Source organism: Callithrix jacchus, chromosome 15 (assembly GCF_049354715.1).
Source record: "Callithrix jacchus isolate 240 chromosome 15, calJac240_pri, whole genome shotgun sequence".
NCBI lineage: Eukaryota > Metazoa > Chordata > Mammalia > Primates > Cebidae > Callithrix > Callithrix jacchus.
In genome coordinates this window covers 43,901,585-43,928,230 of record NC_133516.1, presented here as the reverse complement: position 1 = coordinate 43,928,230, position 26,646 = coordinate 43,901,585, and the positions used below count along the sequence as shown (strand labels likewise).

Here is a 26,646-nt window from a genome sequence, read left to right as displayed (position 1 = left end):
CTGTGGCCAGCCACATGTATTCTTTTTCTTTTTAAGACAGGGTCTTGCTCTGTCACCCAGACTGGAGTGCAGTGGCACAATCTGGGCTCACAGAGCCTCTGCTTCCTAGGCTCAAGCGATCCTCCCACCTCAGCCCCCAGAGTAACTGGGACTACAGGCAGGTACCACTATGCCTGACTAATTTTATTTACTTTCTGTAGAGACAGGGTTCCACCATGTTTCCGAGGCTGGTCTCAAATTCCTAGGCTCAAGAGATCTGCCTGCCTCGGCCTCCAAAGTGCTGAGATCACAGGTGTGAGCCACTGCACCTGGCCTAAACATCTCTTGGTACACATATATGAGTTTCTCTAAGGGACATACATAGAAACAGGATAGATTCATTTTACTAGATACTGCCAAACTATTTTCTAAAGAGTGATCATACTAGTTAACCTCTTACCAGCAACATGAGACTTCCTGCATTCATATCCTTGCCAACACTTGAAACTGTCAGGGTTTTTAATATTTGACTATTTGGTATGAGCTGCTAATTTTTTTAAGCTTTGTGGATGCAGTATCTTTGGGAAATTAAAGTGTAATATATATGGGTTACTCTTTAATCTTCAAACAGTTAAATGCACAATTCTAAGGGGATGGCATGGCAAATTTTTACATTACATTTGTGCAGTCATCCTCTAGATCAAGATATATTAATATTTTTAACACCCAAGAAAATTTCCTCAGGTTCCTTTTCATTTAATATATACCTCAACCCCACTATTCATTTTTTTTCTTTTTTTGAGACTGAGTTTCACTCTGTTGCCCAAACTGGAGTACAGTGATGCGATCTTGGCTCATTGCAACCTCTGCCTTCTGGGTTCCAGTGATTCTCCTGCCTCAGCCTCCTGAGTAGCTAGGACTATAGGCACATGCCACCATCCCCAGCTAATTTATTTTTAGTAGAGATGGGGTTTCACCATGTTGGTTAGGCTGGTCTTGAACCTGATCTCAAATGATCTGCCTGCCTCCCAAAGTGCTGGGATTGCAGGTATGAGGCACCACGCCCAGCCCCTCCACCCCACTATTCTGAATTTCATCACCACGGATTCATTGTATGGACAGACCTGTTCTCACACTTTACGTATATGGAATCATGCACTATGCACTATTTTGCTTTTGTGTAAATCCATAGTTCATTATTTTTAAGCGCTGCATAATGTTCATTGTATCAATATTCTACAACTTCTATATCTATCTGTGTTCCCACTGATGGACATTTAGGCTCTTTCCAGTTTGTGGCTATTATGAGTAAGGCTCATATGCAAAAGTCTTTTGTCGATATTTCTGTTTTGGATATACCTAAGTGTGGCATTTCTGGCTTAGAGGGTAGGGTGCATGTACATCAGCAGAAACAGGCACAGTTTTCTGAAGGGGCTGAGCCAAATGCATCCCCAGCAGGAGAAGAGTGCAGGCAGCAGCCATACCCTGGGGCTGGTTTCCTCTTAAATAGTGAACGTGTGGCTGGTGATGCACGGCAATTGTGTCAGATGAAGCCTGCACACTATTCTAGAAGGAATTCAGAGGACCGGTCTGGAGATGCCGCTATGTTACTCTTTACCATAGAAACCTCAGTCCCAGCAGGTAGAATATGGAAGGATGAACGAATGCGGAATTTTTCAGATAGCTTTCACCGCTCTCCGGGAATGCTTGGCAAGGCAGTCAATCCATATTTGCAAATTCACTGTATGTCTTCCCTTTTTGCTACAGGCTTGTGTGACTGTAACTGTTCTAGGACTTCGTCCATAGATGTGGTGAGGAGGCAATGAGTGTTCCGAACAGGGACAAAAAGTGGGGGAGACGCAAAGGTGAGTCCAGTGAGCAAACCAGTCACATGAGAAAGCTGTTCTCCAAGGGAAGCTTTGATCTTGTCTAAGCCACAACTGCCAGTGCCGCATGTTGACAAGAAAAGCGTGCAAGAGCCTCATTTTTTGACATTAACTGAAGCAAGTGTTTGTCCTTTCCTGACAGCTTTTTTGAAAGAGCGAAGGAAGGGAAGAGAGAGAGAGAGAGAGAGAGAGAGAGAGAGAGAGAGAAAGAGAGCGCGCCAGCGAGAGAGAGCAGCCATCTAAGCCATCTAGCTCTGACCAGCAGAAGATTTCGTTGTGCCTGTGGCAATTTCGTTTTATTTTGGTTGGGGGAAGTCTCCCTCTGACGCTCAGGCTGGAGTGCAGTGGTGCGATCTCGGCTCACTACAACCTTCACCTCCCGGGTTCAAAGGATTCTCCTGCCTCAACCTCCTGAGTAGCTGGGAGTACAGGTGCCTACCACCACGCCTGGCTAATTTTTGAAGTTTTAGTAGACACATAGTGTCAACATGTTGGCCAGGCTGGTCTGGAACTCCTGATCTCAGGTGATTCACCCACCTCAGCCTCCCAAAATACTGGGATGACAGGTGTGAGCCACTGTACCCAGCTGTCTGCGGCAGTTTCTGATGTCTCCCTCATATTTCCTCTGAAAGAAAAAGAAGCCTCCTGCACCTCACTAAGATGGTACATTCACCAAGAGAGGAAAGTGACAGTGAGGGAGGGGTGGGAAAAGAGGACAAACAAACAAGGCTAAGATACCAAGCAATCACCACGGGCAAGTTTCCTATCGGGACTACAAAAGTGGTCTGTTTCAGACAATTGACACGGGAGGACGGTGTCTGGATGCCTTTTGACCGTGTACACATGTGCACACACACAGCCTGCTGGATTTTCCCGAGGGGAGTACTGTAAAAAGGAAGATAAATTGTGTATTCCAACAACATGAAATAAAAAAACAGATACCTTTCAACTGACAGAGGACTTAACACACATCACTAGGTATCAGCCAAAAGCATGAGAAGTGATGTATAATGCACATACATTTCTTCTTCTTCTTTTTTTTTTTTTTGAGACAGAGTTTTGCTCTTGTTGCCCAGGCTAAAGTGCAGTGCCGCAATCTCAGCTCACTGCAACCTCTGCCTCCTGAGTTCAAGCTATTCTCCTGCCTCAGCCTCCCAAGTAGCTGGTATTACAGGTGTACAACCATGTCTGGCTAATTTTTGTATTTTTAGTAGAGATGGGGTTTCACCATGTTGGCCAGACTGGCCTAGAACTCCTGACCTCAGCTGATCCACCTGCCTCGGTCTCCCAAAGTGCTGAGAATTAGAGGCGTGAGCCACCGTGCCTGGCCCACACACATCTCTTAACATGGACCAGTGAGGTAAAACTGTTGGTGCAAATAGGTTGGTGCAAAATGAACTGAAGTTTTTGCATTGTTGAAATTTGCAACAATGATATCGGAATACATACTTCAACAAATATGGTTATGTTATACATCATTTTAATGCCCATTTCTCTCTTTGTTTTTTTGCTAATGACTTAGTACTTGCTGCTTATTTTAGACTATGGAAATGATATTAGACAAAAAGCAAATTTGAGCAATTTTCTTATTCGAGTTCAAAATGGGTCATAAAGCAGAGGAGATAATTCACTTAATTAACAGTGCATTTGGCCCAGGAACTGCTAATGAACGTACAGTACAGTAGTGGTTTACAGAGTTTTGCAAAAGAGACGAGAGCCTTGAAAATGAAAAGTATGGGCTGGGCGCGGTGGTTCACGCCTGTAATCCCAGCACTGTGGGAGGCCGAGGCGGGTGGATCACGAGGTCAAGAGACGGAGGCCATCCTGGTCAACGAGGTGAAACCCCGACTCTACTAAAAATACAAAAATTAGCTGGGCATGGTGGTGCATGCCTGTAATCCCAGCTACTCAGGAGGCTGAGGCAGGAGAATTGCCTGAACCCAGGAGGCGGAGGTTGCGGTGAGCGGAGATCGTGCCATTGCACTGCAGTCTAGGTAACAACAGCGAAACTCCGTCTCAAAAAAAAAAAAAGAAAATGAAAATGAAAAGCATTAAGTTGAAAACAACCAATTGAGACCAATCATGGAAGCTGGTCGTCTTACAACTACACAAGAAGTTGCCAAAGAACTCAGCATCAACCATTCTACAGTAGTTCAGCATTTGAAGCAAATTGCAACAGTAAGAAACCTCTGTAAGTGGGTGCCTCCTGAGTTGCACAAAATTTTTAAAAAGTTGTTTTGGGCCAGGTGCGGTGGCTCACGCCTGTAATCCCAGCACTTTAGGAGGACGAGGTGGGCGGATCACAAGGTCAAGAAATCAAGACCATCCTGGCCAACATGGTGAAACCCCGTCTCTAGTAAAATACAAAAAAAAAAAAAAAAAAATAGCTGGGCATGGTGGCGCACGCCTGTAGTCTTAGCTACTTGGGAGATTGAGGCAGGAGAATTTCTTGAACCCAGGAGGCAGAGGTTGCAGTGAGCCAAGATCGCATCACTGCACTTCAGTCTGGCACCTGGCAACAGAGCAAAACTCTATCTCAAAAAAAAATTTTTTTTCAATTGTTGTTTTGAAGTGTTGTCTTCTCTTGTTCTACGCCACAACAATGAATCAAAAAAAAATTTTTTTTCGATTGTTGTTTTGAAGTGTTGTCTTCTCTTGTTCTACGCCACAACAATGAATCACTTCTCAATCAGACTGTGACTAAGAGTGGATTTTTTTTTTTTTTTGAGACGGAGTCTCACTCTGTCTCCAGGCTGGAGTGCAGTGGCGCAATTTCAGCTCAAGCGATTCTTCCGCCTCAGCCTCCCGAGTAGCTGGGACCACAGGTGCGCGCCACGACGCCCGGCTAATTTTTGTATTTTTAGTAGAGATGGGGTTTCACCATGTTGACCAGGATGGTCTCAATCTCTTGACCTTGTGATCTGCCCATCTCGGCCTCCCAAAGTGCTGGGATTACAGGCGTGAGCCACCGCGCCCGGCCTAAGAGTGGATTTTATATGACAACCGGTGATGACCAGCTCAGTGCTTGGACTGAGAAGCTCCAAAGCACTTCCCAAAGCCAAACTTGCGCCAAAAAAAGATCACGGTCACGGTTTGGTGGTCTGCTGCTGGTCTGATCCACTACTGCTTTCTGAATCCCAGTGAAACCATTACAACTGAATAGTATTCTTAGCACATTGAGGAGAGGCACCAAAAACTGCAACGCCTGCAGCCAGCGCTGGTCAACAGAAAGGTCTCAAAAGTCTTTTCCACCACCACATCTGACCACACGTTGCACAATGTAAGGCTTCAAAACTTGAACGAAATAGGCTGTAAAGTTTTGCCTCACCCACTATATTCACCTGACTTCTTGCCTCTTACTTAGTGAGAATGACCTCTCACTTAGAAGGAAACACTACATTTTTACACCAATTCACAAACAGAAATTTTTTTAAATGGATTTTAAACACATCAGAACTAGACCAACTTCTTAGGAATCAGTATTCTTATTAGAAATGGCCACTTGCAACTGCTGGTTCATATATACAGAAAGTGCTGCTAATGACTGAGCCAATACAGTGAATGGGATTTACAATTTTCCCCCATTTTCCTGTCCAGTGGATGTTGATAATTGTGCAAATAAAAAAAAAATTAGATACATTTTAGTCCTTCCATGTATCACTCCATGAGTAGATAGATGGGATAGATGGGACTAGAATCAATGGCAAATCGCCTCACTCCATTATATTTCTATTTCCTCATCGCTCTTGAGTTTGTAAAAATTGCAATTTGCCTAGAAAAATAAACACATAAGATAGCACTTTATGTGGTCAAGAGGTTTCTAGGGTGTCTCTCCCTGGAAAAGCATTAGAGAAGCAATGTTACCATATTAGTCCATTTTCATGCTGCTGATAAAGACATATCAGACTGGGCAGTTTATAAAAGAAAAAGGTTTAATGGACTCACAGTTCTATGTGACTGGGGAGGCCTCACAATCATGGTGGAAGGTGAAAGGCATGTTTTACATGGTGGTAGACAAGAGAAGAAAGCCTGTGCAGGGAAACTCCCCCTTTTAAAACTATCAGATCTTGTCAGACCTATTTACTATCACAAGAACAGCACAGGAAATACCTGCCCCCATGATTCAATTACCTCTCACTGGGTCCATCCCACAACATGTGGGAATTCAAAATGAGATTTAGGTGAGGACATAGAGAAACCATATCAGTCACCATTCTCCAGGCCCCAAAGATATCACACCCTCTGTTACCAACAGACACCTTCACCTATACTGGTCCTGCTTGCATCCCTATTCTGCCTGGACAATCTCTATGACCTCTTTAGATCTTAATGTTCACTTTGCCTGAGATACCTCCAATCACCAAAGTTTGAGTTAAGTCTGCTGCTTCCCACATTTTTTTTTTTTTTGAGATGGAGTTTCGCTCTTGTTACCCAGTCTGGAGTGCAATGGCGCGATCTCGGCTCACCACAACCTCTGCCTCCTGGGTTCAGGCAATTCTCCTGCCTCAGCCTCCTGAATAGCTGTGATTACAGGCACACACCACTATGCCCAGCTAATTTTTGTATTTTTAGTAGAGATGGGGTTTCACCTTGTTGACCAGGATGGTCTCGATCTGTTGACCTCGTGATCCATCCGCCTCGGCCTCCCAAAGTGCTGGGATTACAGGCTTGACCACTGCGCCCGGCCACCACATTTTTTTTTTTTAATGAAAGGTCTCACATATTTATTACTGAGCCAACCAACCAACGCCTTCATAACAGATCCAGAGAGGAAACTCTGTTCAAAATTCTCCAGATAGTGGTGACATTTTCAGTGTGATTTGGTAACATCATTGTGGCCTTCAGACAGCATAAATATGTGTGCCATCTCATGTGTAATTTCTTAAAGACCCAGCTTGGTTCTTCTCCAATGTCTCCTTTTGGAGTTGTACCTGATTTTATTACCAGTTTTCATCCGAATCCACTGGGGAATGGGACGATTTTGCTTTTGTTCCTTGGTCAGGAACTGCTTAATCCTGAAAGTCTTGTAAGAAGACAGGGTGAGAAATGGAGTAAAGCACACACCACGATGGCGAAGAAAGGAAGAGAGACAGCTTCCCACACTTTAATGTCATTACATACTTAATTGTACAACTCTCCCAAGCATATGCAAATGTGGTAAGGGTAGGTCCATGTCTCAACACCCAGCTTCATGATGTCCTGAGATTAGGCACTCAATAACTATGGAAAGAATGAGCCAGGACTGCTCTTAAGAATCTCTGAGCACTATGGGAGTATGATTAGAAAGATGCCTCTGGAAGGAAGATGTGAAGCTCTGTGGCAGTCTTAAGCATGCACCCCTGATATCTCCCTTCCAGAGACAAGCTGCTGTGGGGAGCCTGTTGAGCTGACAGCCTGCAGCAGCTGCAACTCCAGGATCTGCCCAGTGTCTAGAATCAGGCTACACTTGCTGGGAGGCTCCAGTCAACAACAACACACAGTGGGGAACCAGGGCTAGGCCATTCCTCCCAACATAGGACTCTTTTCAGAGGCAGTCTTTGCTCTGGGGCTCTCTGATAGCTTGGCAGAGACTTCCTTGGAGTTGCCTTCAGCCAACCCTCCTGGCTTACCAGTCTCCCTTCAGAGGTATCAGACCTGCACCATGCGTGACCCAAATGTTCTCCCCACCAATCCCTCGTCTTTCTCCTTTTGATTCTTCCAAGGCAGTCCTTCCCTGCCAAAAATCTCTCTTGCACTTCAAATTCTACCCTGGTGTCTGCTTAACTGAGGACCCTAATGACCAACTGCTAAATACCTTGGCCGATATGATCAGTTTACTCCTTCACATTTCTGCTGAAGGAACACATTAAGATGCTTCTTGTTCAAACAAAAATTAATGAGAAATTAAGATTCTAATATGACTCCCAGAGCTGAAGAAATAAAAGCCATTTCTGAGCTGCAACAGAAATCCATATTGATTTTTCTCTTTACATGTCTCTATCACTGTTCCCAAGCCAGAGACTGTGAAGGACATGATTATTTATGTTCCTTCAAATTAATAGATCATTCAAATCCCTTACAGGACTTTCAACTGAAATGCTTCTAGCGCCAATAAAAGTTTTCGTTTTTTGTTTTTTTTTTTTGAGACAGGGCCTCACTCTGTCACCCAGGCCAGAGTGCAGTGGCATGATCAGAGCTCACTACAGTCTCAACCTCCTGGGCTCAGGTGACCCTCCAACCTCAGCTTCCTGAGTAGCTGGGACTATAGGCATGTACCATCATGCCTGGCTCATTTTTGTATTTTTTTTTTTTTTTTTTGAGATAGGGTTTTGCCATGTTGCCCAGGCCAAGTGATTCACTCACCTCAGCCTTCCAAAGTGCTGGAATTACAGGCACGAGCCACTGTACCTTGCCTCCAACAAAGGTTATCTTTTTTTTCTTTTTTTAAAACTATTTTCCTTTCTCTTGCAATCAAAGCAAAACCCACATGGACTTTAGTTCCTCCTTCCCTTCATCTCATTTTATGTTTTGAAATTTGCACTTATTTATTTGTATGCTTACTTGATTCAGTCGTTTGGCTGAGATTTACTGAGCACCCTACTATTTGCCAGATATAGCGTGCCACACCAACATGGTTTTCTGCCCTCAGGAAACTGATACCCAAGTAGCTGATAAATGAGCAAATACACAAATGCAGTTATTTCAGATACATTCAAGTGCTCTGAAGAAAGAAACCTGGGATGGTGTAACAGAGGTTGATGGGAGTGGGGTGGGAGGAATATTTTGATAGGATACTTACGAAACAACTTTCTAAGTATGCAAGATATGAGCTGAGACCTGAAGGCATAAGAGGGAGACACTGTTGGCACAAGCAAAGGAAGAACTCTCCCGACAGAGGAAACAGCAAATGCATCAGCTGGGAGGGGCTGCCGGGCAGGCCGGCGGGAGAGGAAGGCAGCACTTCACTTCCCGTCTCGGTCCCTGAGAGCTGGCCTGTGTCTTTCTTAATCAGTGTTCCAAATCTGGGTTTGCACGGTGTGGGCATGCAATATATGTCTGCTGAATAAATAAGTGAACTTCCTTTGTAGGTCAGCGTAGTTCGCAAGTCTCGTCTAACTTCCCAGTTACAGAGTAGGGATGAAACCACACCCTGGCATCTTTGCAACCCTCCCAGAGCCAGATACAGTTTTTTCACATGTAACAGCCTCTGCTGTGGTCTGAAGGTTTGTGTCCCCTAACCAAATTCCGACGTTGAAATCCTAATCCCCAAGTTTATGACATGAGGTGGTGTCTTTGGGACGTAAGAGCCCTCAAGAATGGAATGAGTGCCCTTCCAGAAACTGAGAATTGGGAAGAAGGAATGGAAGTATTTTAAAATGAAAACCTCTATGTGGCATTTTCAGTAACCCTATTTTTCTACTTTCAGTAGGTTTATTATTGTTACCTGCCGCATGACTGTCCAATTTTGAGAATGGAACAATTAATCCAAAATCCTACTTGCTCTAACTGGCCCCTGACAACTGGTTTTCATTTCACTGAAAGAGAGGTGGAAGGGAAGTGGAAGATGTTTGTTAAGCTCTATGGAGTTGGCTAATGTCTAAAGACAATCCTCCCCAAAAGGTGTGAAGATGTTTTATCACAGCTGTGGAGACGAAGGGGAGATTTATTATGGTTACTAACGCTATTTCTGTCAATGTCTCTGGAATTCTAATTAGATTATTAAAACTTTGCAAATCATTACATCTAGACTGCACACCTCACTGCGACAAGGGTACTTGTGAAATTAGAGGATCTTGATGTCACAGGTAATGATGCAGTGCGGATAATAAAGTCGCAGGGAAATTCTTCCAATAAAAACCAGTTGGGAAAGACAGAACCCATTTATCTTACTTTCTCTCCTGGTTTTATGCCTGAGGATAAGAGGTCTGCAGCACAGAACAGCAGCCTGGCCTTTTCCATTCTAGTAGCTGCATGACGCTTGCTCACATGCTGCAAAGTTTAATAACTTGCCTGGCTACTTAAAATGCTTCCCCAGATCTGAGACGCAAACCCAACATTTACAGGTGGAAAGACAACTGAAAGAAGAATATTTTTAGGAGAGATATGAAACAAACGGCAAGTTCAACACATAAGAATAGTATATCTTAGTGTGTTCTGATTTATAACATATGCATTCAAACTGGTACCTGAAGAGAAACAAATTGCTTACTGTTAACCCAGACCCATTTGCAGGTAATAAATGGGCCTGCTCTTTACCCATCAAATAATGGTTCTAATGCCCTTCAACATCAGGGGATGAGGAATGGGTGTCACCCTCTGTCCTCTGCAAGATAACCCGATTTCTTTAGGTAGAGATCAGAGCCCTTCACATCCCAGCAAAAGGAAGTGTATGTGGCATACTTACCGTGATGTACGACGCCCTTCAACCCATGGATAATAGGATCCAGTGCAGAATTGTCCCTCGGACTGACCTACATGTAAAGGAAACATGATTGGTTAAATCTATTCTGGCATCAGGCACAACAGTCTCAGTTTAATCTTCTAAAGAGAAGGGGAAGAATAGATGTTATCTAGCAAGCTGCTTAGGTCTCACATACACCATGGCTCTCACCAAATGCAGGCGATTTATGACATCATAAAATCAAGTGAGGAAGTCTAAATCAAAAGAAGGAAACTTCTCAGAATACATTATAACAGGAGAGAAATACTATAGTCCTAGAAAATCTTAAAAAGCAACTGCAAGATTTTCTTCTTGCCTTGTTTTATTAAAAGTAGGCCCAATAGGCTAAAAAGTCATTGAAAGTCATAAGAGAGCAATCTGTCATTGACTGAATATTTCAATATCTTCTGGTGATTGTGTTTTTCCTGTCTTTATAGAAAATGACTCTGTTTCCTGCCAGCCCATTCTCCTTTGTAAGGATCTCAGTCCCCTGCGAAAAATCACATATTCTAAGGGGCATTTCTAACAGCTATGCAAAGCAAAAGAGGAGAGGAGAGAAGCTTGAAGAGACAGTGTTTCCCACCTTCATTTCCTCCTGGGGTTTTTAATCCCCCCAAAAGTGGAGCCTCTTTCAGTCTTCCTCCCACCTCTTCTTTCCCTTAACTTTCTGATACTACTCAGCAGAACTCCTCATTCTTGCCCATTGTAGAAGATTAAAATTCTAGCAGCATATTACAATTTTGGCATTCAAGTACTTTCTTTTACACATATAGAGATACTTACAAATGAAATGAAATGACATCTTGAATTTGTTTCAAAATAATCCAAGAGTGAACAGCAGGGGGAGTGAGTGGGGTACACATTGATTCAAGCCACAGGATTGGCTTGAATCAATCATTTATGACCTTGGGTGATGGGTATAATAAGATGGGTCATTAAACAATTTTCTTTACTTTTATGTATATTTAAGTTTTTCCAAAATAAAGAGTTTTTCAAAAATCTAATATCTATGGCCAGCACAGCTCGTGCTCCCCCCACATTCCCCATGGATAGTATTTACATCTAATCCACTTGTCACATAATGAAGTTGAGATATTGATGAACCTTTCACTGTGTAGCACAATCCAATTTGATGCTTTCAAGTTAATTCAGAAGAATCAAGAGCCACTCCTAGAATGAATTTTAAGGTGACTGAAAATTTTCCACATTCCTTTCTACCCTTACAAATTATCCCTGTTGGATTGCTGTTCCTAGTGTGTCCTCTCTGAAAATAACCCGCACTCCAAACATTTCCATCTCTCCTAAGCCTTAGCATCTCCAGGTGAGAGCAATGGTTTTCAAATCAGGGAGATACTGCCCCACTGGGGGGACATGTGACCATGTTTGGAGACATTTTTTGGTTGTCACATAGCAGTGGGAGAAGGAAGAAAAGAGAAGGGGCTACTGACATCGAGATACAGGCCAGGGCTGCTGCTAAACGTTCTGTAATGCTCAGAATGGCTCTCTACAACATCTTATCTGGCCTAAGATGTCCATGGCACAGAGCGTGAGGGTGAGAAGCCCTCATTAGATGCTCTATGAGTTAACAGTGATTACGTCTTAATGTCTAGAGCATAAATTCAGAATACAAGTGCTATTAAAAACAGGATTATGTTTATAGACTAATAAAATGATGTGGAATTTGCTACTGCATTGCAAACACTAGAGATATCAAAAAAGAAAAAAAAAGGAAAGAAAAATCAGTGACTAGGAACCCAGTGTATCAGATCATAAAGGTAGAATCCTGGGAGTTGGCATAAGTGTGTCTGCAAATTGCCTGAGAAGTTCAAGCTGGGGCCTGAAGCATGAAACATTCCTGAAAGGTAAACCATGCACAGAATACCCCAAATCAAAATTGCATCTGAAGAAACATTGTATTTGTACCATGGCAAATAACTGATCAAAATTTTAAAACCTGGTCAAAATGAAACCATAGCTCAGGAATGCAAGGAAGAGAACCTAACCAGTAAATGTAGCCAACTTTCAAGAGCCCAGAACAGAATAATAAAATAAGGATCCCAGAGAATGCTTCCATATCAAATTGAAGCTATAGACAAAAAGATGGTCCCTTTGATTCGGTCTGGTGGAGATGCCAGCTTACCCGCCCGTAGTTAGTTACTCTAGTATCTGTGAGGAATGACAAAATGGTCACACATTCCTTCTATCCCTGTTACATGCACCTTTACAACTTGACTTTGCCCTCCTCCATGAAAAGTGTGTATCAATTACTCCATTCTTTGAAACTGGTTTGTCCAAGGGTCTTGCTTTAGCTAATGAAAAATTAGTGAATATGATGCAGACACAAGCTCATAAAATATTTGGATTCTTTGCAATCCAAAGATCAAGTGAAGAATCCCAAGTTAGCATATTATAGGATGAGAGATTACAAGGAGTAGACATAGGTAGTCCTAGCTAACATTCTTCTAGAATCACCATCCTGCCAACTACCAGACAGGTGAGTGAGTCCATTTAAGACCATCCAGCCTCAGCGGAACCAACTGCAGTTTATAGAGATGAGCTGAACTGGCCATACCCAAAAGAACTGATCAGCCAACCTACTGACCCATAATATGAATTGTTTTAACTATTTGGAATCACTTGGTACAGAGCAAAATTTAGCCATTAGAGTTTCTATGACTGTATGCAAATATAAAGAATGGGAAACAGGCTATGATAGCAATATTTTTCTAAACCAATATACCTTGCTATGATTTGTCTTGAAGGTTTTCTAGTAAAATTCCACATTACAAGACACAGCATTTGCTGGCCACCTGATCAACTCATGTGCTCCTCCAAAACAGTGCTATCCCTTCTGTACCATGGCAACATTTCTCAGATACTCTGATTTGGATCCTGAATTAGAGGGAATATTGTGTAGTCAGGGGGACAACTGTGGTTTGAATTCATTCCCCACATTTCATGTGTTGGGAACCGAATTCCCAATCAACAGTGTTGAGAAGTGGGCCTTTTAAGAGGTGACTAGGTCATGTGGGCTCTGGTTCTGCTCTCATGAATAGATTATCATCATTATTGCTAGGGGGAATTTGTTATAAAAGTGAGTTTGGCCCCCTTGCAGCCCCCTCTTGCTCTCTCACATTCCCTCTCTTGTTCATGTGATATGCTCTGCCATGGTTATGATGCAGCAAGAAGGCCTTGCCAGATGTCAGGGCCATTCTCTTGGACTTCCCGCCTCCAGAACCATTAGCCAAATAAATTTCTGTTCATTATAAATTAACCAGTGTGATATTCTGTGATAGCAGCACAAAGAAGGCGAGGACAGGAACTTTTTAAATTCATTTAGTTTTATCTGATAATATGAAGGTTCAAAGAAAGTGTTTCTAACCTTCTATGACTGACACACACCGATAACATTTGTAGGCTGTGCAAAAGGAAAACAACCAGTCAACCTAGTCCAGGTTCAATTTTTGGTCATTTCTGATTACAGCTTCTCTGTAGCTGATACTCAGACCTCACACCTCATCTGAGCTCAAGAACCTGACCCCAGATTCTAAACCACTGCATAAATGAAAAGTCTTCTACAACAGCCATTCAGCTCTCATAGCCTTCATCGGTGGTTAATATGGTGGGGGTGGAGAAGATGAATGAGGAGAAAAGGAGAGAAAATGAAGAAAATTGGCTGGTCAGAGTAACTTACTAACAATACTGAGCTCATTCTCTGGTCTATGTCTTGGTTTCAAAACTCAGGGTGGGGAATCCAAAGAGCATGCTAATAAGTGGATTTGTTCCAGTAAGGCATAACCCTAACTGAAATAATCCCTTTCACTCACTGTTTCAATCAATTTGCCACTTAAAAAAAGTTCACAGGCATAAGCTAAGCAATCCTGGCAGCTTTTAAATATGACAGCAGTGAAGAGGGCTGTATTAGCAACCTATGTTTACATTTTATTCTCCATCTAGGATGGAGGAGGCCAACGGATGGGGAAAATACGGAATTCTGCGTCAGGTATAGATGCTTTGAGCTTCAGTGTCCTTGTCTGTGAAATGGGGATACAGTCTCATAATGTTGTTATCAGGATTAAACGTTTAACACTTAGAGTATAATGCTGAGTACAAATCCCACATCCAATAAGGGACAAATAACACTGGGCAGCAAGTTGACCTAAACACTCAAATTCAAATGAATGACAAACAAACGCAATTTATCCCTGAGTTTGTCAACATGCTTCACTCTGAAAGTAATACCTCCCTGAGTTCAAATTTCAAAAAATCAAAATTTATATTTTATTTGACACCCACTCAATTTTATAATATGCTTTCCTTTTAAAGCCACATGAGGAGTGTTCCTGGCTCTTGAAATTTGCTTCCTTCCACTTTAACATCAAAGGAGTTATGCAGTAATACTGAGAAGGCAGCAATTGCACAAATGAGCTTAAAATGGACTAGAAGAAACAGACACCCCCTTTCCCTGCAGAGTTTGTGCTCTCATTGCAAAACTTAGCTCCTGGCACTTCCCCTTCAGAGCAGCTTTTGTGGCATTAGTCATCTTCAAAAGGATGGCACGCAAACTCGACAGAGGGCTCTGAATTAAAGCTTTTCAGTTGTCTTTAGATATAACCAAAGTATATAGAGACACTGACAACACAGAAAATCATGAAATGTAGGTTTGGACTAAAGGCCAGATTCATATAAATGCTCATGAAATCTAAACTTCGTAACATGTTATTTTCAATTAATAGCTCACCTTAAAGATCTAGGCAATTATCAAGTTAGTAGCCAAGCTATCAACAATCTCTAGAGATGTATTTATCTGGAGGCTCTACAGGAGGGCCTGCGTTGATTCTTGCTTGAGGTGAAATGAAAAGGAAGCAGAGAGACCGCATCAGACAGCATGTGCCTGCATTCAGATATGTGCTGCCATTTACTTCTGTCCCCCATGCCATTTGGCCCTTCATGTGGATCCTGATAATTTTCAATCTATCAAGTCCTGGCCATCTGCTAAATAGGATGGCCAAGACAACCTAGTTGCCTTGAATCCAACACCACCAGCTGCTCCTTTAGTCCCATAAACAACACATCCAACCGATAACCTCTTGTAGGAAAAAAGGATTTATGCATGCTGAGGGTGGATGGCTGCACCGTTCACCATGGCTGCAGAGGAAGTGACAAACTGCAGGACTAGAGACTCCACAGGGCCTTCCTGAATTGCAGAGATGAAGACTCACCCACCCCAGCAGTTTGCAGGTAACTGTGTATTCAGAAGCTAACTTGCTGTATTAGGACAAGAGCAAGCACTTCTCAGGAGGTCTGATTTCACATCAGAATCTCCTTTCCTTCTGTGGCTCTTCCCTAAAGAGCCATGTAGCTTTGTTGATTCTGACTTCAACATCCTACTGACCACTAGCCAGATTTTGGTTCACATTGCTGTCACAAAACATTTATAACTTGGTTACGTTGCATCCCTGCATTCCAGTTAGCCCTTATCCAGAAAGAGATTGCTGCCCGGCTTCCTTTATTAATAAGTTAAACACTTAGCAATAATTTAGGGAATGTGGCTATGTTCAAGAAGACAATTTTAGCATGAAACCACTAACCACTGAGCTATATTCAAAACACCTTTGTTCTCCTGACTTTTCTTTTCAGTCTTCACAAATATTACTTTCCTTCTTGTATAGCCAATAGTCTTAATTTCCAATGCAGAAATGTATTTTTTCCCTTTTGACATACCAATGTCGTTTTCTAGTGTCCCCTAACTATCACTGCTGCAATGGGATATTACAAAAAGCTGAATCAGAGCTGTTGGCACACGTGGCATCCCAAACTACCATGAAATAAAGTCGGAGAGGAACACAGAGACACAATTCAGAGTGATGCATGGCAAGGGGAAAAGGTGCACTGCAAACCTGTAGGACTTTTCATGAAATTTGGCTAGAGATGAGTGACCACAAGTGTGAATTCCCGGTCTAGAGAATTGCTTTAAATGCAACTATTAAATTCCAGGATCATACATTAAGCCTAATCTAACAGATGTGCAAAATGTCATCGAGGCTTCTCACAGGAGAGGTGCCCCTGTCCGAGGCGAAAGGTATGGCCCTGTATCATCGTCTATTTTCCAGTATTTGACAGGGACAGACTCCTAGGACTGGTTTTCATTGGCAGATGAGAAAACTCCTAATTCCTCAGCCATGGGAAGGGATTAATATGAAAAGGAAACACAATTATAAATGCTAATAGGATTCATCCTCCCCCCTTCCAATGCAGCTTGAGCACTGACACGGCTTACTTACTGTTAATTCATAATATTAATGGAAACCAGTTAATTCACAGGTTATTCATCTCCAGAGAATTGAGATTCATGGTCAGAGAAGGCAGCTTGAGGAAATGAATTTTGTACTTTCGATCTACTTAAACTGACCATTCTCTGGCCCCCTGCCCCTGTCTCCCCAATCCACCAGAGTATTTACCATCTCATTGTCAGACTTGGCTTGGAGGAGTGCTTTACTGGAAAAACCAATCCCTGCAGGGCAACAGCAAGGCTGCTAGAAAATCTGTATAAAATGGCAGATCTTAACAGGAGCAGTCTCACAGATTGTCAGTATAGGCGATTTCTCATTTTCATGAGGATCAAACTGTCCTGGGCTGGGCATACAATTCAATGTCCTCTGGCTTTGGATTCACCCAACATGCCATTTCAAAGCCAGAGCAGAAGAGAGGAAGGAAATGGGATGGCTGGGGCGCCTGGCAAATGGTACTCCCATAGGGGCTACAGGGTGATTTCTGTCCTTCCGTCTTTTTAATGCATTGTGTTTCAGAGCCAAGAAGGTGTTGGGAAAGCCTTTATAGCATTTCAAGCTGGAGTCCCAGAACCTATCTATCCCACCCCCACCAATCTTCTCAAAGTTCAGGCTGCTCCCGAACTGGAGAGACGCAAAAGAGAAATTTCAACCTCGCAAAGCATGACCTTGAGTCTTCAGCTACAATGCAAACTATTTAACACAGATACTGTTATGACCTTTGAATGAAAAAAAAAAAAAAAGTATGAGATCTGGGGAAGCCTGGGGCAATAGAAGCTTATTTCAGGTTCAGTGACTTTCCTGCAAGTTTCTCCCAATTCTGTGTGGCAGTGCTGGACAACTTTGACTTTCCCTTGTTAATAATCTCGCCATGCACTGAAAAACCCCAATATCAAAGGCTTAGTGGAGAAGGCAGAGCCGACTATTTTCACATGTAGCAAGTGACTTCAACCAAAACACACTAGATGTGAATTCTCACCCTTGTTTTTTCATTTCCTGGAAGCAAAAAGCTTATCAGGGCACTCTGTTTACAAAAGACTCGAAATCCAGAAAACAGTGAGTGGGAATGGCTTTAAATCCCCATCATGTATGCAGCATGACAAATATAAGAGACAAGGCACATTGGATCAAAGAGGTTGCCAGATTGAGCCTTCTGTTGAAAAAAAAAAAAAAATCCCTCCATAGGAGTAGCTAAGATTATCATTTTGCATTATGTGGAATGGGGGGAAGACCATGTAAATATCATGTAGGTATCATATGTAAAATGTTAAAGTGACCTAAATGACTTTAAATACCCTTTTATAGTTATATAAATACGTGATGGGGGAAAATGCTATGGGTCCTCAGCCCAAATGACAAGCACCAGCTCCTTAAGCTCATTGATTCAACCAGTATGTACTCAGTGTCTACTGCAGGCTGTGATGAGCTCACTCTAAGATGATCCTCCAAAGACCCCAGACTCCAGGCATTCAGGCCCTCATGTCATCACCTTCCCTGGAGGGTGGGCTAGATCTAGTGGCTTAGTTTTACTCAGTAGAATAACGCAAAAACAATGTTACAAAAGATTCTGACCATGCACAGTGGCTCGTGCCTGTAATCCCAGCACTTTAGGAGGCTGAGGTGGGAGGATCATTTAAGGACAGGAGTTTGAGACCAGCCTGGGCAACATAACATCTCTAGAAAAATATTTTTAAAATTATCCAGTGTTTGGTGGTACACACACGTAGTCCCAGCTACTCAAGAGGCTGAGTTTGGAGGATAGTTTGAGCCCAGGAGTTAGTGGTTACAGTGAGCTATGATAATGCCACAAGGAACTAACTGTGGCCTTTGGCCAAAAGCTAAGGAGATGCTAAGCTCCTCAGTCAAATAGCCCTTGAGGAACTGGGTTCTGCCAAGAATCTAGGTAAAATTAGAAGTGAATCATTCCCCAGTTAAACTTTCAGATGAGACCATAGTCCCAGTTGACAGCTTGATTGTGGCCTTGTGAGAAACCTTGAATCTGAGGATACACAGAAACTCTGAGATGATAAATGTGTATTGTTTTAAGTTGCTGAGTTTGTAGCAATTTGTTGCAAGCAGTAGATAACCATATGCCAAGAACTGGGTAGTGGAATAGAATATGTCATTGAACAAATCACAGGGCTCCGTCCTCATAGAGCTGATAGTCTAGTTTTAGCTCCTAGAGAGGGGTTTGGGGTCCCTGGCTTCTCTAAGGAACCCACACATCACCATTTTCCTTATACTGCTCCATCAGCTATCAAAAGGCAGTTCCCCTCCTTCTAGATGAGTTATTACCCTTCATGGACCTCAGCTGCTGTGTCACATCACCGTTTCTGGAGTTTGAAAAGAAGCGATTTGTTTAGAATCCAAGTTCCAACCAAGAATACTTGGCAAAAATAATGAGCAAACCCCAAAGGGAGCAAATAAACATCACTAATCATTTCTGGGATATAGAATTTTCAGTAGCTTTTATGTTTAAACAAACATAAAAAACCAATTAATTGCAGCACTGATCCTAAGTGAAAGGTGCCTCCGAACAAGGTGCAGGGCGTAACGTGGTGGCATGGGCAGCTGCTGTTTCATATCCACAGCAATCAAGTTAAGTACAAACTAATTACATACCCCAACACTTTTTTTTTTCCTTTTAAGAGGGGGCATTTTTACTCTGTCCTTCCTTTGCAGCACTGAATGATGACTCCCCTAATGGAGTCTCTGAAGACTGATTATCAGTTCACTCTCCTAAGCAATACCTCACAGGCCATCCTCTACTCCAAACCACGAGCTCATGCAAGGGGTTTGCTGCCTGATACTCTAAGAGAAACTTAAGCTCCTTGTTGTCATCCTCTATGAAATAAACCTGCTAACTCATCCAAACATTGTGCTTCATTCACAGACAAACCAGTGAAAATTGCTTTTAGGGGGCTACTGTGAAAGCTGCCAGAGCATCTGATTTAAAGGCCTCAGTTAAGCTACGTTTTTTTTCAGGGTGGGGGTGACAGATAGCTTATTTAAGTGGACAAACATCTTAAAATCAGAAATTAGGGAAATTCCTTTCTAGTAAGTGGCAGTCTAAACAAAATCCAGCCCCATCGCAAGGAGGACATAGATTAATGCTAACTGAGGAGTTCAGCTTTATATTTAAAATGCACCTGAGTTCAACAGAGGATAAAATTAAATTGCAATGAGGAAAGACAAAATCTTTCCCAGCAGGCCTTGATTGATAGAACGTGCCATTTGTAGCAGAACAAAATGGAAAACCAGAAAGTTTGTTCCTTACAATCACTGCCTCACTGGGCCAACTCTCTCTCCTCTGAGAAAATAATATGATTTCTTCATAGAGCATGTAGTCTACTTATTTAAGCAACTGTGCTCAGGATCTTTCAATTCTTCCAGCAGTTCGGTTGGAAAAAAACGGTCCCAGTAGGGAAGAGGGAGGTGTAGGTAACATTTAGCCAGGAAGAGGCTGATCTTGTGAAAACTGCCGTTGACAGTGACCTGGGAATAAGTAACTCCATAGAAAACACCCATATGGATCCCCTGTAAGTGAACACAATGAGCTCATTTTAAACTGTAAGTTGGGTACGTAAAACTAGTGCAGTGGTTAAGTCCAGGGCTTCTGAAATCAGGATGCTATACCCTGATTCAAAACCAGCGTTTCTGCTTAGCAGCTGTTTGGTCATGGGGAAGTGAATTACAATCTACTTGTACCTCGATTTACTTATAGGTAATGTTGAGAACATCCCCCCAAAAAACCTCATAGTGTTGTTAAGAGGATTAAATGAGTATTTAGCACATTCCTGACACATCCAAGATCCTTAAAAACTGTAGCTATAAGCCATTCTTTTCCCCAAAGAGGCAGGCATGCCCTGCTGATACACAACCAGGAATACACAAAGTTCCAAACATACTCCTACTTCTGGTTACCGACAGACCAGTCATTTTGGGGTCCAGAACTAAATTCAGTCAATCATAATCCTCTACCCGATTCCAATCTTTCATCTTCTAATCTTTCTTTGGGGACAGAGTCTGGCTCTGTCACCCAGGCTGGAGTGCAGTGGTGCGATCTTGGCTCACTACAACCTCTGCCTCTGGGTTCAAGTGATTTTCCTGCCTCAGCCTCCCCATTAGCTGGGATTACAGGCATGTGCCATCATACCTGGCTAATTTTTGCATTTTTAGTAGAGACAGGGTTTCACCATGTTGGCCGAGCTGGTCTCAAACACCTAACCTCAAGTGATTCACCTGCCTCGGCCTCTCAAAGCACTGCGATTACAGGCGTCAGCCACTGCACCTGGCCTTGAATCTTTTATTATAATTTTAACATTTTTCCACCCAGCAGGCTAAATCCCCAAACCTAGGAATTATTTTGATTCCACCCCTTTCATGACCAACTCACTCCCTTTCTTGCTGCCCTGAAAGTCTGGAAGATTCTACCTTCTAAACGCATCTTGAATCTGACCACCACCTCTCTGCAGTTCCTCTGGCCTAACCCTACCCTGGATCAACACCATCTTGAACCTAAACCACTCCCAGCAGCCTGACCTAACTGCTTTGCCTGCTTTCTCTGCTGTACCCTCCAATTCTTTCTCTGCCTAATAGACCAGTAGGTATTTTACCCTGGCTGCCCCCTGGAATCATCTTTAATCAGCTTTAAACAAACAAAAACAAACAAACAAAACAAAAAAACTAGAAACAAAAGTAGACAACACCACGGACAAAACACTATTCTGATTGAACTGAGGGTGTGGCCTGGGCATCTAGATGTTGAAAAGCTCCCTGGATGATTCTGATGTGCAGGCAGGAAGGAGAACCACTGAGTCAGAATGAGCTTTTAAAAATAAATCTAATCATAACCCATGCCAGTGTAAAAGCTCTCCCAGATCTGGGCTCAGCCAAGCTCTGGATTCTTCCAGGATTTCCATGGTTCCCTACAAGACCCCTGGGCCTCCTTCCTCTTCTAAAAATACGCTGAGCATTTCACTGTTGTCAGGCCTTTGCCCCCACTGTTCCCACTGACAAGGCTGCTCATTTTTCAGCTCTTTGCAGGGCTGGTGTTCAGTCATCCGAGCTCAGCTCTATGTGGCTCCTACAGGAAGCCTTCCATGGCCCATTCCAGATGTTTGCTAACTTAGTACTCTGGTTAGTTTCTTCCTGGCACCAGTCTCAGTGTGTCAATTCCTGAAGCTCAGGGTGCAGCCTAGCTGGTTGGCTCAGATGAAGAAATCCAGGCTGGAGAGTCCTCAAAGTGTAAGCAGGTCAGAAATCCTCACACTCTCTGGGTCTCAGAGAGATACTACCTGCAACACATCCTCTCTCCTAGCACTTCCTATGCTCCATTGTAATTACCTGTGTAGACATCTGCTCCGCTGAATGGACCGAAGCTCCCTGAGGGCAGGGCCTGCACTTTATTTAGTTCGTTTCATATTCCAAGCTCCATTTAGTGCCAACACAGAGCTGGTATTGACAAGATGCCTGCTTCCTAGAGGAATAGCAGGTAGCTATTAAAGAGGTGAAGCAGGATAAAGACGTCAAGGGGATGAAGCTAAAAGAAGACTTTAATGAGGGTATCTATAGAGTTCAAAGACTTCTGGGATTTATGTCCAAAAAATGTGATCCACATCTTAGCTGTGTGACCTGAGGTAAGTGATTTTAATCACTCTAGGCCAGTAGACAATGACACACACCTCCTGGGTGGCTCTGCAGGGGAAAAATGAAAACATGCATGTGACACAGGCATTATTTTTCACTGTATACAGACCAGGGGATTATCATATTGTGATGGGATTTGTTTTATTTTCTTTTAATCTGTGACTGAAAAGTAGTATGGAATTAGGAGGGAAAGGCAAAAGCAAAAAAGATAAACCTTTAAAAATAATAGTCATCGTTATTAACGAGAACTGCTAAAGCATGTTTCTAACCTTTTTCCTTTTTCTAGATCAAAATTTGCTCCTAACACTTCTCGGCCTTTTGGCTAAGATCAAGTGCAGGATTTTCTCCTAACTGGTTAAACACAAGGTCTTCCAAATCAGGTTGCCTTGGTTCAAATTACACTTCTATCATGGATGAGGTGTGACAAGGGCCAGCAAACTATGACTGCCAAGGCTAATCCCACCCACAGACTGCTTCTGTAAATAAAGTCTTATTGGAACACAGCCAGGCCTACTCATTTACACATTATTGGTGGCTGTTTTTGTGCTACAAAACCAGAATCAAGCAGTTGGAACAGAGATCTCAGGGCCTGCAAAGTCAAAAATATTACAATTTGGCCCTTTATAGAAAAAGTCTGCCAATTCCAGTTTTACACAAACAAATTACTTAACTGTCCTAAGCCTCAGATTCCTCAGCCTGGAAAATGGAGATATTAGCAAGACTTCCCTCTTAGGGCTGAGAGAGGCCAATAAGATAATCCACATAAAATACTTCACACATGCCAGTTACATGGGAAGAATTCAATGATGAAATTACTGAACAGTAAACATTACTGTTAAAATTATCAGTGCTAAACTCCATCCATCTACCTATTCATTCATTCACCCACTAATTCATACATTCAACAAATATTTACTAAGCACCTAATAAGGGCCAACAATTATACTAGGATGCATTGTACTGAAAATATATCTATTAGACAAACAAAAAGCACAGACAAAAGAAAATGAAAATTTCCTGCCAATCAGGTGCTCACACCCTGTGAATTGTGTAACTGTGGTCTCAGGAGACACAGTATTAATCCTATGTCAACCAGACTATGAGTTTTGTTTTATTTGAAGATATATACTGCAATAGGAAACCCAGTGCCTCTTCCACAGTAAGCCTTCAAAATATCTTTGTGGAATGACTGAGAGATTGATGGTTGTTACCAACCAGTGAGGCTTCTAATGATTGTGTAGGAACTGTACAAGTTTTATGACATGGTAAATGAACCATACCTGTGAACATCACACGAAAATCTCCAAAAATCTAGAAACAGCTTTTCACAAGTGTTGTGTTAATCAGATCCTGGTATCCCTACAAATGTAATCAAAAGACTAAGCATGCTCTGAGAAATGTGACAGTTAGTTTAGAATATTAAATATGCAAAGTTCAACACTTATATAGGGCACAGTGTGATAATTCTGTTGGTAGAACAAAATACAGAAATAAAGCAGTTTGTGAGCTAACTGGGAAAAGTCCCCTTTAAATTCTCAAACTTTATTCTTACAATTTCAGATGAAACCTTTTTAAAATGTATTGTATGCTTCATTGCCTCCTTAAACATAATTTAAGCCTCTGTAAATGACTAAAGATGGTCCTTTTGAATAATAATTGGGTGACCAGGTTCTAATAAAGCGTAAGTCTCAGGGTAATATTCCCATGCAAGTGTCACAGAAAGTGAAGAGACATAGAACCCTGCAGAGCTCTCTATTGAATGGAGGATGTGTGTTTTCTTACACGGATATGGTGAGATATAAATTGGTGCCTGTGAACCTTTAAAATTATTTTAAAATTGTTGTCTGTGCATTAGCTTCTCAATACTCTTAGGTAACTGACCCTCTTCTAAGCTGGGTGACTTATAAGAAGTCTCATTAGGAAACGACTCTACAATGCAGAGGTCCCTAGTTTAAAATGGTCTTCCCATTAGACATTGAGGTCTCAGATGAAATGTGTGTTGTGATTTGCTTGTTATTTTATTTTTTCATTGAGGTATAACATAAACCAGTAAGCTACACAAATGTTAAGTATATAGTTAGATGAATTTTCACATCTGAATATACCCATGCAACCTCAGCCAATGAAGACGAAAAATTTCCAGAACTCTAGAAGGCTTCAGTAAGACCCTGCAGCTGAAAGCCCCATATTCCATACATATGAAGGGAAACATACACCAGAATCTTGTCTCGCCTTCTCTCACTCATCACTGTATCTGTGAGATTCACCCATGTTTGTCCAAGTAGTAGCAGTCATTTTTATTGCTGTAGAGAATACCATTATGTGAAAATATCACAATTGATTCATGGAATGATTTGCTGTGTTCATGGTAAATTATTTCTCTTTCTGTTGCATAAAGCATCACCAACTTGATGCAGTTTATGGAAAAGAGATTTTTAGCCAATAAAGCACATCAGAGTAGGGTACAACATTTCAGGAAAGGAGGCAGCACAGCAATCATGCTGAATTTTAACTTTTTCCAAAGCGTACCGAAAAGCCTACCTGCTGATGGATTCTCACTCTGTCCTATGACAACAGGAGTCGGCAGAACCTCATAGGCAAGTGCAAGGAGTTTAAGAGTTAGGCAGCCAGGCTCTGGCTAGCTGTCTGACTTTGGGCAAGTAACTTCACCTTCTCGAGACTCAATTCCCCCAACTCTGAAATCAAGACAACACTGACAATAACCTCTTCCAGCTGCCATGAGAGTTGCTACAATAATAATCCATGTGTCAAATAAACACCCCCAAATACTGGTTATTGCTGTAATGGAAAAAGTTGCTTTCAATACACCGAAACTTTGACTGGCAAATTAAAAACATCATAGTAAACTTATTTTTCGAATAACCCTTTGCAATTGTATTATTTCCCACTATGAGAATGTGCCTTGGGGCCAGGAGTGATGGCTGACACCTGTAATCCTAGCATTTTGGGAGGCCAAGCCAGGTGGATCCCTTGAGCCCAGGAGTTCAAGACCTGCCTGGGCAAAATGGCAAACCTCTGTCTCTGCAAAAAATACAAAAGTTAGTGCCACTGTACTCCAGCCTGGGTGACAGGGCGAGACCCTGTCTCAAAAAAAAAAAAAAAAAATGCCTTGGATCAGTTAATATGGTGCCTGGTGCAGTTACACTCTAGAATCTAAGTTGAAATTCTGAGATAAGAAGAAGAAATTGATTGATACTGACTTCAAGCAGATATGTAAGTGACATATTAATTCTCTTTGGGTTTGGGTTTGGCTGTGAGTAAAGAGCAAACATGAGTTTCAGTCTTTCCTTCATTATCAATCACTTTTCATAGAGTGGTCACCCACCTGCTTATATTCCTAACCCCTTAAAAACCTCTTGATATATGCTACCAAACAAAATTTTAGTTGAGAGTCTGCACCCAAGATAAACATTCTTTAAATCACCCAAGGGAAAGGGATTTTTTTCATGTGTGATTTCTAGTCATCTGCATTAATGTTGAGCAGATAAACCAATAGGAAGGTTATCTATGAATTTTAGATACTCTGTACACCACCTTCCATGAAACCTGAGGGAGATTAAAATTCTGTCTGGTTGGCAGTTAGGTCAGTCGGGTATGGATCAAGAGTAGGAAGCTAAGAGATGAGAAAAATGTGATGATGCCCTGAAAATCCAAAAGCTTTAACTGTGACTCTATACAACTGAATCATTCAGTTGAATCCCAGTTTAGCAAAACTATGTCAATACATACTGGTCCAAGAATGTAAACTATATTTTTTGAGGCTTTAAAAAATAGTTATCAACATTTTTATGGCTGGGCACGGTGGCTCATGTCTATAATCCCAGTGCATTGTGAGGCTGAGATGGGAGGACTGCTTGAGGCCAAGAGTTCAAGCCCAGCCTGGGAAACATAGTGAGACTCTGTCTCTACAAAATAATTACAAATCAGTAGGGCAAGGTGGCATGTACCTGTGGTTCTAGCTGCTCAGGAAGCTGAGATGGGAGGATTGCCTCAGCTCTGGAGTTTGAGGCTGCAGTGACTTATGATTGCAATAATGGACTCTAGCCTCAGAGACAGAGCAAGATCTGTCTCAAATAAATAAATGAACAGATTTAAAAAATTATCTTCATATGTTTAGAGGTTAACATTTGCTATTCTTCCTCTTACTGACTCTATTACATAACTCAAACTACTGAAGTATATGAAGCACTTTGGCTACTAGATGTAGGAAAGAGGAAGAATGAGATGTCTTAACAGTATGAGAAACTTGTGAGTTAAAATAATGACTCCCAAACAAACATACAAAAAATGCACTGTGTTAATGAACATATGGTCAACTGATCACTGGTGTACTTGGTTAAGGCAGTTAAATGAACCACAGCCTTTCCAAATTAAAACTGAGCATACTTGTTGACTTAGGAAT

At 42.0% G+C, this 26,646-nt stretch overlaps 1 protein-coding gene and 1 pseudogene across 4 annotated transcripts in view; both read right to left on the bottom strand.

Annotated features, from left to right (window-relative positions):
- Nucleotides 1-26,646, bottom strand: part of PTPRG (protein tyrosine phosphatase receptor type G) — a 766,801-nt gene that overhangs the window by 159,369 nt on the left and 580,786 nt on the right. For all 4 annotated transcript variants that reach the window (XM_002758499.6, XM_002758500.6, XM_008981938.6 and 1 more), the window contains exon 6: nucleotides 10,249-10,315. In XM_002758499.6, coding sequence (XP_002758545.3) covers nucleotides 10,249-10,315 — 67 coding nt within the window. The remainder of the gene's footprint in view (nucleotides 1-10,248; nucleotides 10,316-26,646) is intronic.
- Nucleotides 6,620-10,104, bottom strand: LOC108588313 (large ribosomal subunit protein eL39 pseudogene; annotated as a pseudogene).